The sequence below is a fragment of the Canis aureus genome, chromosome 16, assembly GCF_053574225.1.
Source record: "Canis aureus isolate CA01 chromosome 16, VMU_Caureus_v.1.0, whole genome shotgun sequence".
Lineage (NCBI taxonomy): Eukaryota > Metazoa > Chordata > Mammalia > Carnivora > Canidae > Canis > Canis aureus.
This window is the reverse complement of record NC_135626.1, coordinates 46769395-46786147: the sequence shown is the minus strand read 5'-3', so window position 1 is coordinate 46786147 and position 16753 is coordinate 46769395. Positions and strand designations below refer to the sequence as shown.

Genomic DNA, 16753 nt, shown 5'->3' with positions numbered 1-16753 from the left:
TAAACTCAGAGTAAATGCTGAAAGAGGTTTTAAAATTTGCATAGCATTTAGGAATCTCTGAAGTCTGAGGAGCCACAAGGCTGTGTCTGTGCAAACATCACACCTGGGAGGTTTAAAATCGGCACAATGTCTACACAGGCAGAGGGCAACCTTTGGTGATAAGGACCAAACTCTAACTGGGCAGGGGGCACCCCTGAAGGCTGGCAAGACAGGGAAGGGGTGGTGGAAGGAAGAGAGGATTAAAGGCAACTTTTGCGTTATTTTCGTGCTTTTCTGTATTTTTAAAATAAACATTTTCTAGCAACACAAATACAACCAAAGGGCGCTGGATGAGACACCTTGATGTTACCTCAGAACAAGGTGGCTATTCGGCTACTTGCTCTTTGCAGCTCCATCAAGCTGGGCTTTACAACCCGAGCATTCTAATGCTTTATAACTAACAGAGTAAGACAGGGGAAAAAGGCATTTCTGAAGACTGAAAAATAAAAATAGAAATGGAGGGGTGCTCAGTGGTTGAGCATCTGCCTTTAGCTCAGGGTGTGATCCTGGGGTCCTGGGATCAAGTCTCACATCAGGCTCCCGGCAGGGAGCCTGCTTCTCCCTCTGCCTGTGTCTCTGCCTCTGTGTTCCTCATGAATAAATAAATTTTTAAAAACTTAGGAAAAAAAATCCCCTTCAACAAAAATCTGATTGGCATTTGTGTATTTGATTAATAAAGAAATCTGAGAATGAAAAAAAAAATCCCTCTTTGCATATTTTAAGCTTGCTACCAAAGCAGTCCCTCTTCCGCCTTCACTCAATCTTCACTCAATCTAAGACACACCAACCCACGCAGGCCAACAGTTTTTCAGATTTATCTTTTAGACCGAAACACCGGCCAGAATCCAATGAACATTAGCTAACTTGATTAATCAGGGTATATGCCCACTCTGCATCCTCCCTGGGGGAAATGAAATAGCTGTTTGTATACATTTGCTCCTGCTGCCTGTCCTGTGATCTTCTAGCCCCTGGAAAACAGGATGATTTTTCTGATACCAAAGTCCCCCCTTAGATGGACCATTTTCTCTGTTCCCCCGGAGCCCATGTCTCTGCCCTGTGCTGCTGACTCTTACATCCTAATCAAACCCTCCCAACTGAGCTCATGATTCCCCACCCAAACCATCTCTTCTGTGGCTGCCCCCAACCCTAAAATGAGGTATCACCTGAAAAGGTTTCTTGTTCTACACCAAGTTCTGCTTTTCTTCCTCCAGGATGTTTCTCAAAGACCCTTCCTCCTCTTTGGCTCCAAGGTCAAGGTCTAATTAAAGTTCCATTCTTTCTCCTCTACATAGATTTTTCACCAACCCCCATGCACCAGTCCCCACTCTCCCTTCCTCCTTCCCCTCTTGGTCAGAGCTCTCTGAAAACTTAGCCTGATGGTGTCAAGCCCCCCACAGCCTTCCATGGTCCTCAGCCAGGTCCTCCATCAGGCTCATCACCTGGAGCTCCCCTCACCCTCAATCTCAAACCTTACCTTCCGCCCTGCTGGCTTGGGCATTGCCTGAGGATGTGCAACCCTCACTCCCCTCTTTATCAGGGCTTGCGTGGTGCCACCTCTAAAATTATGGCTACATGTTACAATTGTCGAGTGACCTCTTCTACTCCAGGGCAGATGGTGAGCTCCCACAGGGCAGAGAGCCTTTCACACTCCTAATGCCTGGTGTGTTGTGGGTGTACAACAACGATTTGTTGTATCATGAGTGGCTGACTCAATCAGTGAGGGTGGAACTGGGTGAGAGGGGGATACACCAGCATCTCCAACTTACTGGAAGTAGAACAAACCTCTCCTTGGGATGGGTGTAGATGGACCCAACCAATAAGTCTGCCCCCTGGGAAGTTACAGGGCTCAGGTCGGAGGACGGTGAAGCCCTACGTCCATACTTCACCCAGAAGTTTCTATGTGCTGTCTAAATTAAAGGCCTTAAAAAAAAAATAGTACTCACACTGCTTGTGGTTCCTTAAATTTTCCTACTTGCTGAATGTGGTACATGAGGTCCCCACCATTGACGTATTCCATGACGAAGTACAGTCGATCCTGAAGATGAAGGTTCAACATGTGAGCAGGGCTTGGTCACCGGCAGAGAGGCTTCCATTACTTTCTAGGCTGTGCTTTGCTTTCTCATTAGTTAGTAAACCGTGGGCTTCGCTGGCAGATCTGCTCAGTGGAGCCCTTCAAATTTTTTCTTCCCAAATAAAAAATAAGTAATAGACCCTACCACATGAGGGCCTCGGGAAGTATAAAGCCATTAATGTAACTCTGAAATAATGGCGCTCTGTCAACATGCCTGTCCCCATCTGGTTCCACATGCTTCCTATTACAGTAACGGCCTCAAACCCTCTTCCCTCTCTCCTGCACACAGAAGACATGTCTAAGTTAGGGATGGTGTGAAGAATCCAAGTGGGCCAATTATTTACTTTTAACTGGTGTTTCTGGTTTGCAGTGTCTGGGAGGCAAACCACAGTGCTGTAGTCGTGTGTTTCACTGGAAGCTTCCGAAAACCAATCTCGTGAGTTAGGCTGGGCTCATAAATTATAAATGCCCAACGATATTGACTGTGGGGGAAGGGACTATACATGACGAGGCTAATCAGATGTGCTGTTGCATCCATAATAGGCCCAAATATTGTTCTTCATCTTCTCTGTCACTGGTGTGTTAATTGTCAGCCCCACGGAGGGTGTACATCATTGACCCCAGTAAGTGTGCATGTTTATGAGGACATCACAGTGGGGCAGATGGGGGAAAATGGGGTTGAACAGCGAAATAGCTAACAGCACAGCACACCCAGGGGAAAGCCGACCTCTGTTCGCTTCTAGACATTTTGCTGAAGTTATTAAACATTAAAGTGTTGCACGGGGAGGGAAAAAATGATGAAGCTGGTGCTAGCAGCCAGGAAATAGCTCCGGGAGCTTCCATCTCTAGCTTTCCTGTTATGAATTTTAATTCCATCTTTATTTCCATGTTTTGTTGCTTTCTGGAGCTTCGTCAGTGTAACCAGGGTGATAGGATCCGGGCTAGGACTCGCAGACATGGGTCCCTCTCTGTTATATTGCTCTTCCCTCTTCGGCCCTACTTTGGTGCTGCCGGGAGGAGGGGGCTGTCCATGCCACCAGTGCCAGGCTGACACGCAGTGGCTGGCACCTGACTCTGCAGCCCCTTGCCTGCCCTGACACTGTGTGGTTATACTGTCATTTTGAGATTCTAAAATCCAAGAGCACTGAGGGGTCCCTCCCAAGACATTTTAAAGAGAGACGTAAAACAGAGAGTCACTTTCCGGCCAACAGAAAGTTGAAGATATTGTAATCATAACAATACTAATTATAGCTACTGATTATTGAGTCATCTCTTTAAAAAGGGCAGGCGTTGAGGAAATGGAGAGCCTGTCTTTGGGCAAGACTGATGATGGTGCCCTCGAAATGTTCGTGTTTCTTGCAGGCTGCCTGCAAGCTCCATGCCACTGCCCTGGCCCCACTACAGGCTCATCAGTGCTTTGGAACTCTTTTGTCCTCTTTTTTATTTATACTGTAAGACAGGGCTCGGCAAACTTTCTGTAAAGGGCTAAACAGGAAAGACCATGGGCTTTGTGCATCTCTTGCAACTATTCAACTCTGCCTTCACAGCCTCAGAGCCACTGTGGACGTCGGAGAATGAAGGAGCGTGGCTGTGTTCCAAGAAAATGATTCATGGACACTGAAATGTGAATTTCATCTAATTTACACGTCACAAAATAGCATTCTTTTTTTTTTTTTTTTTTTACCCCTCTAACCTTTCTCAGAGCTCATGGGCTATACAAAACAGACCAGACTGCCAAGCCTGCTGTGTGCCATCAACAAGAACACACTCTTTTATGAGATCAAGTTTCCTCATGTTCCAATGCAATGCTTGGCAACTGGATCAGTAGTCTTAAAAAGCCAGGACTGTGGGTTATTTTATTGGTTTTGTATTCTTAAGTCTTAGCACACTGCTTGGTATAAAGAAAACCTTTGATCCAAATGTTTGCTGAATCAAAGAGAATTAGTGCCAAGCTTGTAAGTAGGGCACATTCCAGAGAGGGGACTCCCCAAATTTACCAGTGGCATAAGAGTGAGAGGCTGTTCCCAGGTTATGTCTTTCTCGAGCCTTTTCCACTGGAGAAGGTTGATTCAGATGCTTAGAACACTGGGTCAAGGGTGGCCCTGGAGAGACGCCCACACACCTTGTCACAGATAACATCCCCCCCAGGGTCCTTACCACTGTCTGGAAGCAGGAGTGTAGCTGTGTCAGGAATGGGGGCTTGTCAAGCAGGGCCAGGACTCGCTTCTCTACCATGGTGCACTCCACGTCATCATCTTGAATCACCACGTCCTTCTTCAGGATTTTGATAGCATACAGTTCCTCTGTGCCCTTCCTGTCAGCAAGCATTACCTGGGAGCAGACGAAAGGGAACCTGAAAGGTTCGAAGTGTATGTCTGGTAATGGGAGTGGGGAGGAACCTGGTCAGGTGGCTGTTCACCTTGTGCCAATTTATAAATGCATGATATAAACATTCACAAAGTTCCACTTTATGTGCAAATTTTGAAAGATCGCATGTCAGTGCAGATTAAATTCTTCCAGTATTGGTTAATTGAGGAGCTGTCAAGATTTGTACACAGCGTAGGCTATGGTTGCATGATGGAGCTTTTGTGGCTGCGGGAAGGAATATACCTGGTCCTCAGCATTCACCTTGAAGTGTGCACATTTTTCAGGAGCATCCTTTAGGCAAAAATGTGACTGACCTTTTTATAAGCTTCTCACGAGTCAGGAGCCAAGACAAACAAAAAGGCAGGATGGACATCACTTCCTGGATCTATCATGAGATTTGGGGCCAGAGAAGCCAAATGTAGACATATAGGTTGATCATTGAAGAAACGCAGTTCAGTGCCTCTTAATCATTACGTTTGCTTACTACAAATCACCTTGTAATTTTTAGTTGCGAAGATTATTTATTCAACCAACATGTTGGAGCACCTGCTCTGTTCTCAACCCCAAAATGGTGATGCAGAGTGAACCCTCTGTAGCTTTCTGGGTATGGTTGTTTTTAATGAAATGAAGCGGTGGGTGGGTCGGGGTAGGCAGGGGAACATCTCAGAAATGAGTACAGAGCAGGCAAATCTCAAGGGTGGTTCTGGAAACCCTAGGGAGCATGGAACTGATCCTAGCATTCTCTGGAAGCGCCCCTCCAGCTCCCTGACAACTGTCCTCTTACCTTTCCAAAACTTCCCTTCCCCAGCACCATGAGGAAATTGAAGTCTGTGAGTTTCACTCTGTCCAGGTTGTTGGAAGGTTGTCTCCTGTCTTCTGAAGGACTGATTACTTTGTTACCAGCGGGGCCAAGCTTGGCTTTCTAAACAACAAGCACACATGTGAGAACAATGTGTCATTTTTCCCAGGAAAAAGTGATAGAAAGCATTTAATTAAGCTTGAGGTCAGCTGGGAGGTGGGAGGTGGGATGGGGGCAAGAAAAGAAATCACAGGATGATGAGATATTAATAAATATCTCAGTTGGTGGCCATGCTTACCCTAAGGGCAACATTTGCAAAGTAGAAGAAAAAAAACACCACAAAACTGCCCTTACCTATCAAGAGACAACTCTTTACATAGTTAAGCAAGAATCAAGTCATGGGATTCTGATTTTCATTCTAGGACTTCAAAGTTTACTTCTTGGTGAATGGGGTGCTTCACAATGGTTAACATAATAGAAGCAATACCCTGTGTACTGATGCTTTTCTTACTTGTAGATTTTCCTATTCTTAAATATGCAAATAGTTCATTTGCATGAAGGGAACTTGTACCCTAGCAAAAAGGGAGAATATGGTCTCCTGGAGAGGAACCTCTAAACCGGCAAGCTGTGGGGATGATTTATTGCTGCTTTAAAAGGCATAGTAAGAAGAACATAAGGTTGTGGGATTTTTATTTTTTTATTTTTTTGGTTTTGTTTTTTGTTTTTAAGTCAAGAGTTGAACTCGGGAAACCTGGTTTCACGCAAAACACACAGCACCCTTTGAACCTGACGAATCCTTGCTCAGTGACCAAAAGACATTTTTATAAACCAGGCTCATGCTACACAAAAATGCTGGAAAGACCACACCCTCATTACTCTGGTTGAAGAGCTGGAGTCTGTCTCAGGTAAAAGGTGGAGGAGAGAAAGAAGGCTCGGCATAAAAAGGAAAGGCTAATGGGATCACATGGGAAGGTCTCAACAGTCAGCAAAGGAGCCCATGGAGAATCTCCCCACAGACTCTGCATGTAGAACACTTGCCTGACGGTGAGGGGACCAGTCGCTGGCCACGTCAGCTGCTGAAAGGCCAGGGTCCTGCAGTGTGGCTGAACTGCCACAGCCCTGAGCCCAAGGACAAATACTATATTGCTTTGGATACATTCTTAATGATGAGGTACGCCCTCTACCCCTTCCCCCCCCCCACTCTCCCACCTCCCTGGCCTTCTTCCCCAATGCAGCAGACCTAAGAGCAGCTCGGAGTTCTGGAGCAGGTGCCAGGACATCACTCGAGTCAATGTAGTTACCAAAAAGAAAGTATAGGACATAAAGAAGGCGTTCTGGGCTTTACTACGTGACCAGAGCACATCAGCATCAGTTCTTAGCTCTTAAGGGCAGATGGGAGGATCTGACATGTTTTCTTTAGCAGCAGAGAAGGCTTTGAGGAATAAACCATATTCCCTCTTAGAGCACCAGCATCCCTTCATCCCACAGTTACTGAGCGAGCACCCTGTGCCAGGCTCTGTTGAAGAGGTTTTGCATTAGCACAGGCAACCATCTCTGGATGCCCAGGCCTCACACAGTGCTCGGCACAGGGTATGCGCGCTACATCCTGGTTGAGTAAGGATATGACTCTTGAATGTGTTCATCAGATGCTGTGCTGTTGGGTGATGCTCTTCTGTGATAAAAATAACACGTTTGCATTGGGATCGAACCTCATGGCTTGAGTGCGTGCCTGGAATAACTGAGCACACCGATTTACGTAGAGGCATTAACACATGGGGGAAAGATGGCCCTAACTTTTTTGCTTCAGAGCTGAAAGTATTTGACACTGCTATATGATTCTTCTATGGGCAGTGCCTGGTGGGACACACAGGTGAACCCAGGGGTCGTTGGATACATCGACGCTCTTCAAAGATGATAACCTGAACTGCAGTGATACGTGTATGGGCCTCCCCTTTGACAGAGAATGGGAGAAATTTTTAGACAGGCTTTTGAGAAAGAGCCAAGATATAACTGCTAATGTCACATCAGGACCCTCCCCCGCTCAACTGCAGGACCAGCCCCGTCTTCTGGAAGCTAGGGAGAAGGATCTGGCCCCGGGGGTCCCAAACAGACCAGGTTCGACCACTCGCCGCTGACACAATGCAAAGGCAGACAAATGAGGGGTGGTGAAATGAGCAAGTGATTTATTTGGGGGAGGCCAGCACCAGGAAGACAGCAGACTAGTGTCTCAAAGACTGTCTCCAAAGTGCTGAAAGCACTCCCAGGATCATGTCAGGAAGACGCAGGGCAGAGGCTGGCGGGTACATGCATGCAGCTGAGCAGTGCAGGTCAAGTTGATTGCTGTCTTGGGGTCAATCACCGGGGGTCTTGCTGGCTCAGGGCATTCCTTATTGCTGGAGAGGGTAGTTTCGGTCCCCATCACGGGATGTTTTGCCCGCAGGGTCTCATGCCTGAGTTAAGAGAGAAGCTGGAAAGGAGAACTCAATCAATTAGAAGGTACGGACTGGGGTCAAAATGGAGGTAACGGACAGCAGAAGTCCTCTTTTACTTCAAACATCTGCCCCGGGAATGATTCCAAGTTGATTAACTTTCTGCTGGGTGTCGTCGAAATTGCAACGAACAATCAGGAAGTTCAAGTTTGAGATGAGAATACTGACTATGCCCCTCTATTCTGTTCTTCTTTAATAAGTTATCAGAAAGAGGCATGAGGAGATTAATTTTATCCTATCAGGAACGTCACAGTAAATTCTGGAAAGACCCCCAGACAACGGACTCCGTGCTCTGACGTCCTTGGAAGAGTTGACAAGTGTCTTCACCTGGGTGAGGCTGTGATCTTGCTGGGGCTGCTCATGAACACCTAGCTTCCATCTGAAGCACGGGGCTCCTAACCAGAGGTTCTGGACTCACGTGAATTCCTAGAGTCCCTGCTCCTTCCTCCTTTGACACTTCAGCACCACAGACGGTGGTAAGAGGGTCCATGGGCTACTGTAGGTGACGATCTCCAGAAGAAACATTGGGCATTTTGCACACTGCCCTCACTGGGGGGCCATAATTGAGCAAAGACTGAGTTTTGGGGCTATGTTCAGTTCAGTTGTAGGGAAAAAATGTTCCCCAAAGGCATGTAAATGCAACAAAAGCATTTTTTTGCATTTGAGTGCTTCTGAACCCAACTGCAGTAGGGTCTTAGATTCCACTCGGAAATCAAGCCGTGAGGTTTGGCAGGAATGTTGACAAAGGAGTCTCCTACTCCTAGGAGGTGAAGCCGGATGGAGGAAGGACACCGGCTTCTTGCCCTGCCCGGGCAGATTCCATTCTTGTGTCTCTCTAGCCAGAAGCAGAATTGGGTTTTACGTGGCTGGGAGCGCAGGGGGTGGTCTGGAAGGAGGATGGGTCAGGCTGCCGCACTGACCATGCTCACCGTCGGGGGGCTGGCTAGAAAGTGGCCCGGCCCAGTGGGCGAGATGGTTTCTCCCCAGCTCTCCTGGGCAGCCCTGAGATAAGAGCAGCCTGGGGGCTTTGTGCAGCTGGCTTCCACATTTCCCCTGCAGAGTATGCTTCTGGAGTCATTTCCACGCTGCCACCCGCAGGCTAGCTGCTGGATGGCACGGAGCCATCCTAATATGGAGTTTTCAAAAGCTGACAATTCCACGATATCAAAACCTCAGTGGTCTGGGCCTGACTCTGGCAGGTGTCTCGCTCAACCTGGGTCTAATAAACAGCACAGCTGGAGGAGACCGCCGGTGGCTACCCTGGCAGCTGTGCAGCGGGGGGTTGGGGAGGTGCCAAAGGGCAAGGAAGGCAGAGGCCCCCAGGAGGATGGTCTACACGGCCTCCACCTCTACTTTCAGGCAGGCTCTGACTCCGGATTCCCATCCTTCACAGCTGCTCCACCCCCCCCCCCACCCCCCCACCTGCCCCTTGCTGTGGGAGTATGGTCACACTCACCTGAGACTGTCCTGCCGTGTCCCCCACCACTTCCTGGGCTGACTTCTCCCCTCCTGCAGGCTTTAGCTTGCTTGTCATCTCTTCAGAGGACCCCTCCCCAAAGACTTTCTGCCAGTCTCCCTCCAGGGCCCTGTTCTCAACAGCTCCTAGGGCAACCTGTGAATACTTATGGAGTATTTAACGCTTCTTCCACGCTGTACAGCTGATCTGTCAGCAGGTCATGCCAAGTTTACCTGCAGGATGTGTCCAGAATCTGGCCTCTTCTCAGGGCCTCCTTCACTACCTCTCTCTCGAGGCGGCCCCACCTCTAGTGTCCCTACTTCCGTGACCTTCCTTTCAGTATCTTCCCTGGAGGGACCCCGTTGTACTTCCCTGGCTTCCTGTCTGCTGGACAGAGAAAGGCCAACTTGTCACAATGGAGGTGGAGGAGAGCCTTGGCTATCAGTTGGGTCTCTGATCTCAGTCCCACTACTCCCCGGGCCCCCTCTGTTCCAGCCTCCAGTCTTTGGTCACCCTTCCTACAGGGGCCTCGCTATCTCGTTCATCTACAAAATCCAGCTTAAGCACCACCTCTCCATCTTCTTGCTGCTTCCTCCCTCCTGGGATTTCCAACCTGTGGCAGATGTCGTCTGTGACCAGCCCACATCCCGAGCTTTTGGCTTGGCACCCCTGTGTACATCTGAGGCTATCTGAGGGTTCTGTGGGGGCCGTGCCTGCAGGGCAAGCCTGGAGCGCCCATGTCGCTGCCCCATGAAGGGGCAGCATGTTCCATGCTGTTTCCTTAGCTTCCCAGCAGGACTGAGCTCCAGTGTGTCCACGGTGGCACCACCAGATAACTGACTTGCCCTTACCTTACCCTAGCTGGCTTCCACCCTTCCCTGGGACACAGTCCTACTTCCCCACCCCTCCATCTCTTGGGATCACTTGCCACATGAAGTCCTTGCTCCCAAAACCCTGTGGCAGATCTGACTTCTCTGGGGAGCCTAAATGAACACGTGATCTTTTTCTGAGGATTTACTGATCTTTCTCATTAGGCTGTGAGGTCCTGGAAGGCAGAGACTATCTTATTCATCTTTGTGTCTTTAGGCCGAGCACTGCACTGAGCACATAATTGTACATTCATTGAATAGCTCATTGATTGGTTGATTGGTTGATTGATTCATTCAAAATCATACATCTTCATTAAGCCCTACAGCAGAATTTGAAGAGGCCAAATCATGAACGGTACAGTCAGCTTGTAGCCAATACCAACCAGCCATCTGCCAAACGTTAATTACAGGAAAGCAGCTGTTACCAAGTATGTCATTTCAGAGGGTGCCCCTGGACACTGTGCATTTGGAGGTCACATGTAATCGGAACTCCTTCCCTCAAACCATCACTGGTCATGCTGGGACAGCCGCAGACAAAGGCTGTGAGGGCATCCCTGCCTTTAGGGAGGTTGGCCACACACAGTGACCCTCCCCAGAGGCCACACTAGCTGGGCCAGCGAGCTGAAACCATGCCCTCAGAAGCTTCTCTGAAGGGACCTTTCTCCAGTGAGAAGTCCTGACTGCCCTAGACTTCGCTGGGATCTGACAAATGACCAACAATGAGCCTCTGGACTGTTTCTTTCTTTGAGCTTTTGAATGGGTTGTTTGGCAACTGGTCTCCTGGCAAGACAAAGAGACCTGCCCTTCTCAGCTTGCATACTGTTGACATAACGGCTTGTCCTTGTGGTGAATGTAATTCAGACTTCACCAGGAGTGCAAATAGTATGTGTCTAGGGATAAAGCTGAAGCTGATGGTCTAACTGCAGAGATTTCAGCAGACCCAAGGAGGCCTCAGAATAAGCATGCCAGCATCCTTTACGATAGCAACGCAAACACACCCTGCAGGGCCAGACACCCTGGGCTATGTGCCCAAACGGGAATTCACACCAGGAGAGGAGAAGCAAGGATGTCTCCTGAAGGCTGGTTTCCAGAGGAGGGAGCAGAGAATCAGATGGGGCTGCAGATTGAAAGCACTTAGGAGCCCACTGGTAATGCTCCTTGCTGATAAATCTCAAATCTTGAGTTCTTGCTCAGGACATGTTTTGATTCAACTCATGGGTCCTTGTGGGTGAATTTAAACACTCCACCATTTATTCCACAAATATCTGTGGGTCTGTCATGCCCCAGACACGGGACCAGATGCTGGGGAAATCAGATCAATGTGAGGTAGCCTCTCCTCCGAAGAGCCTGCAGTCCAAAGGTCCTATAGTCTATGTCCCTGTTATTCAACATGTAGTCTGTGGATCAGCTGCACTGGCATCACCTGCAGGCTGGCCAGGAATGCAGATTCCTGGGCCCCAGCCCAGATCTACGAATCAGAATATGCATTTTTTTTTTATTTTTTATTTTTTTTTTTTTTTTTAAATTTTTATTTATTTATGATAGTCACACACAGAGAGAGAGAGAGAGAGAGAGAGAGAGGCAGAGGGAGAAGCAGGCTCCATGCACCGGGAGCCCGATGTGGGATTCGATCCCGGGTCTCCAGGATCGCACCCTGGGCCAAAGGCAGGCGCCAAACCACTGCGCCACCCAGGGATCCCAGAATATGCATTTTTTAAGAAGATCCTCAAATGATTCCCGTGCATGTTTCAGATGTGCTAGACTAAGTTCAAAGTCCCCTTAGAGTCCCTGTGACCCTCTCCACCTTCACCAGGGCAATTACCATGTAAAATCAATGGCAAATTCTAGAAAGAGCCCCAGACTTTGATTCCAAAGAGTTTAGATCAAATCTTGGCTTTACTCATTTTTGCTGTGTGACTCTGGGCAGATGATACGGCCTCTCTGAGCATCAGGTTGCTCACATGTAATACAGTGGTACTAAGACCTCTGCACCCCTGGGCTATGCTGAAGGTGAAATGAAGACTCCTTTGCAAAAACCCCCAGCGCAAGGCCTCACATCACATCCTTCACTGTGCACTTCTTTCCTTTGCCTTGAGCACTTCCCTCAGGCTCCTGGCCTCCACCTGCTCCTGGACCATGGATGAGCAGCAGCAGGTCACCTGGGTCAGGGTTCTGCTTGGCTGACTCATGGCCCAGAAACCCTGTGACTATGGATATATGTCAAGCCTGCAGACAGGCTCTGCGGGAGCTCGGGACCTGTGGGGAGGCCGTGACAGATCCCTGTGGGCTTCCATGCTTCTATGCCCTCCCAGTGTGGTAGGAGAGGAACTGGGTCTGAGCTCCAGCTGCTCTGATTTCTGGAGCATCTTCTGTAGCTCCCTCAGGGGCTAGGACCATGCAGGGAAAGACCTTGACTTCCTGTGCTCTCCCCATCAGAAAATTTCCTAATAACTGACATGCATCTCATTTTATGCCCCAGATACATTCTCTAAAAGTCCTAACAGTCTGCAATCATTGGAGGTGTTCATAAATTTAAAGGACTCCTATGGTGAGTTTCTGTAAAGCACATCATATGAAGTGAATTTGAATACCACAAATCCAAATTCTCCAAGTGTGTATGTGTGTTAAATACCTTTGCCTGAGCAGCTATATGTATGGCCAAAGGCTCTCCACATGCAGCTCCTTATTAGGGGGGCGGATTTCAAATGAAAACTGAAAACTGGATCTGTCAAACTATGGCACCAGGTGTGAGGGATTGGATGGCAGTAGGTGCTAACTAACTCTCTATTAGGCTGGACCATTTGCCGCCGCCAAGCTGTGACGATCAGACCTACAGTAATGCCAGTACCAAATGGTTTAACACAATACCAAGGATAGTCTGCAATTTGCCAATTTTGTAAAGTGATTATACACCAGCTTTTGTATGTGGGAAAACCAACAGACAATAAAGACAGGGAAGTGTGTAGTCCTGAATCGCCAGCCCCAAATACGATTATACCCTGACTGGCAATTTTTCCAAGACGTGCTAACTTATCTTCAGTAGGAATCCAAGCTCAAAGGTTTCTCTACACTAAGGAAGCAGAGTTAATCAAGTAATTCCAAATCTCTTGGTGCCATCTATTCTATAATCATAGAGACTCTAGGTAACCCTCTGAAGTATGCTGTAATACTTAACTGCAAGTCATTGTAAATTTGTACCTTTTTTGTGAATGTCTTCAATATTACATCTCCTAGCAGAACAGAAGATATGGCTTTGATGAATATATTTATCAAAGATGTTTTGCAAAGTGTAGAGAGAGGAATCTGACAACATAAGTTTCTACTTCTAAGATTCCAAGGGCAGACAGGCCAACAATGACCAAGTATGGGAGCAAGTGAATAATTGCAGATTTATTCTATAATCGTTTTTCTACCAATGAAAACGTCCTGTATTCAGGGCTTACGCAAACAATTCTGACAACGTAAGACTGATGGCATTTGGGTGCTGCTCCATAAACAGGTATATATCTTTGCCATATATAACCAAGGACCTTAGCAGAGCATCTTAGCCCTAAGGTGACTTACTCACCTACACCCACTGCAATGCTGGTTAAATCAAGAGATTTCACGAGGAGAAAACCACAAAGGAACTGAAGGCATTTTCAATGATACTGTTAACGGATTATGGCCGGCGTATTTCTAACAGCCATGAGTCATGACATCCATTACTTCCTATTCAGTAACTGGGCAACGGGTTAAGATGATGGTACCTCATGGGCATCAAAGCCTCCTGTAATCTGGAGTAAATAAAATGCCCATTGTTCTCTGGCTAAACAATTTTTTCATCCTCTGGAACATGCCAAGCATGCTTGCTGCCTGAGGGCCTTTGCACTTTCTGCTCCCTCTGACCCAGACAGGAACAAGACACGCTCCCATCTCTGCTCAGGTGATGCTTTAATGCCGAGGCTTCAACAGGGCACCTCGTCCTGTCCTTCCCATGGCATTGATTCTCTCACGCGCCTCTCACTACCTACTGTATCTTTCCCTTTCTGTCTCCCCTGCAAGCAGCACAGGCACCTTATCTGTTCTGCTCACTGATGTGCCTCCAGGACCCAAGAGAATGCCCGAGGCCACTGCTCCTCAAATATTCTTACAATGAATGGATGCATGTGTGCACTGGAAAAGACAATTACATTTAATACAAAAAATTTTTAAAAGGTAGAGTTACCATATTAAAGAGTTTTAAACAATGCTGCTTGTTAAGCAGAGTACTGGTTCATTTTAGAAAATTTCACAGACATGGATAAAATAATTTAAAAAAAGATCACTTTAAATATACACAGTTTTATAGCCCAGAGAAAATCATTGTTAACATTTTGGTGAACATTCATCTAATTCTGTTCATGTTTTCTTCTTTGAAATAAACAGAATTACACTGTTTACAACCTGTTTTATGCCTTTATAGGTAGCAAACTTTTTATTTGGAAGCATTCTTCCGCCACATGATTTTAGTGACTGTATCATATCCTGCTGTGTGGCTCTACTACAGTGTATTTAGCCATTCCTCCATTGCTGGACAGCTACGTTATTTCCAATTTTCAGTTTTCTATAACACACAGATGAACAATTTCATACCCAAAACTCTGTGCACATCCCTCGTCTCCCTAGGATGGGTTCCTGATGTGGAACTACCAGGTCCAGAGGGTGGTGCCCAAGGCCAGACACTTTAATCTGATGCTGAAATGTCAGAGAGAAATGGGGGGAACCCAGAGAGTCAAGGCAACCTGATTCCTGAAGGCAGGATCTTGATTTCTTTCAGGTCTTGTGTCTGATTTCATGGTAAGAATAGCTAATCATCCCTGCCACCCCCCCCCCCCCCCCCCGATTCAGTCATCCAAACTACAACTCTGATCTGGAGGCATGGGGCCAGATGATTCCTCCCGTACCAGTATGCCAACACCTGCTACCTGGAGTTTTCTCCCGGGGATCACACATGACTGACAAATCTCAGGTGTGCATCGTTCATTCCTCTGCTGGCAACTGCAGGGAGTTCCTGAGACCCAGGGACCATCAGTCACAGAAGGGCCCTTGGGAAGGTCTGCCCTGCTTTTGGTGCAGGTGCAGACACTGAGGTCTAGAGAGCTAACTCCACTACCCAGGGCCATTGAGCTGTTGATGCAGTACTGGGCGGGGCACTGGGCGCGCGGGGACAAGGATGCTACTTTCCTCTGTACCGGTCCTTGAAACAGGACCCGGATCATCAGGCAAAGGATCACTCTCTTGTGCTAACAGTCACTCCATCTGGGATGTAATGTTTGCCCAACAGCCCGAGGGTCACCGAGCTTTTAGCATTTGGAAGGAAGCTGGAGAAGGGCTAACACAGGCCACCTCTGTTACAGATGAGGCAACTGGCTAAGCCATGTGCCTAACTCGGTTTCTGTCCCTGGGCTCTGAATGCAGAACTCTGATCTTTGAATTCAGTGCTCATCCTCTTCTATCAAGGGTAGGCACATGTCGTCCGTGAAGGCTTTGCAAGCTGTCTCTATTGTAACAACCCAATTCTGCCACTGAGTGTGAAAGCCACGTGGATGTGTGAATGTGGGTGTCTGTGTTCCAATGAAATCTTACTTAGAAAAACCTGCAGCAGCCGGATTTTGGCCTGTGGGCTGCAGTTTGCCTACCCTTGCCCTCTATCAAGATTTGGATTAGATTAGATTCAAACAGCACATCTGTATCTCCTTGTTGACCCACCAGAACAGCAACAATTAAGAACCTCCAATGCACTTGAATTATCTGCTCTCTTCCCATGGTGCGTGATGTGCAAACTGGGCAGGAACGTGTCATTTTGCAGCCAAACAACGTGGTGAATGAAGTACTTATATTCAGCAGAGTAGAAATTTCAGGGGAACCACATTAAGTCATTTTCTTGATAAGAAATATTTTTTGTGGACACATTCACTTAGGCTTTCGTCACTGCTGAGCAAATTCACAGGAAGCCAGCAGGCGTTGTCATGGCAACAGAGCCATAGTCTAAGGAGCAATGTGGGGCCCCTGACATCACACTATGCCCAACATGGGAAACACAAAGTGCTCGGTTCTTTTTGTCTTATTACACACCTCTAACATCTTGCTAGATATTGTGTTTCCTTTACAGCCAACCTTGTTTTCCCTCATTTCCCAGATCTGTCCACTAATTGCTGTCTCAGGCTGGCTATTCCATGGTCATCAGGCCGTATTATCTCACTTGAGAAACAGATCCTGGGAAGGCTACTGCCCTGAGTCATCCCCAGTTGCTAAGACTCTAGACGTCGGTGAGGATCTGAGGACCAAAACTTGCCCTAAATGTTTCCATTTGTAAAAAGACGGTCTCCCACCAGGGGGCTGACGCTCCACATTTGTCTGATGCCTTCCAGAAGGCATCATGTGAGGGGATGTGGCCATGGCAGGGTACCATTAGGGCATTTCTGGCACTTAGTGCTTTTTTGAAACCTACAGAACTTCTCCTGCCAGGAATATACCCCTTTGGGGTTACTACTGCACAGGCTTTATAAGTCAGCTGGGGCAGGGTCCGGAGCTGCGAGAACTTCTCGGAGCTATCACAGTGTATGATTTTCTGGACTGTCAGCAGTATTGCTTAGGAGTGGGGAGGTCTGTGCTGCTAGGAAAGTGGAGTAGATATGAACG

General features: G+C 47.6%; 1 protein-coding gene across 2 annotated transcripts in view; it reads right to left on the bottom strand.

Annotated features, from left to right (window-relative positions):
* The window catches only part of PRKCA (protein kinase C alpha), a 395491-nt gene that overhangs the window by 50831 nt on the left and 327907 nt on the right, over positions 1–16753 (bottom strand). For both annotated transcript variants that reach the window (XM_077853719.1, XM_077853720.1), the window contains 3 exons: positions 5262–5399; positions 4268–4441; positions 1983–2074 (listed from right to left, as the gene is read on the bottom strand). In XM_077853719.1, coding sequence (XP_077709845.1) covers positions 1983–2074; positions 4268–4441; positions 5262–5399 — 404 coding nt within the window. The remainder of the gene's footprint in view (positions 1–1982; positions 2075–4267; positions 4442–5261; positions 5400–16753) is intronic.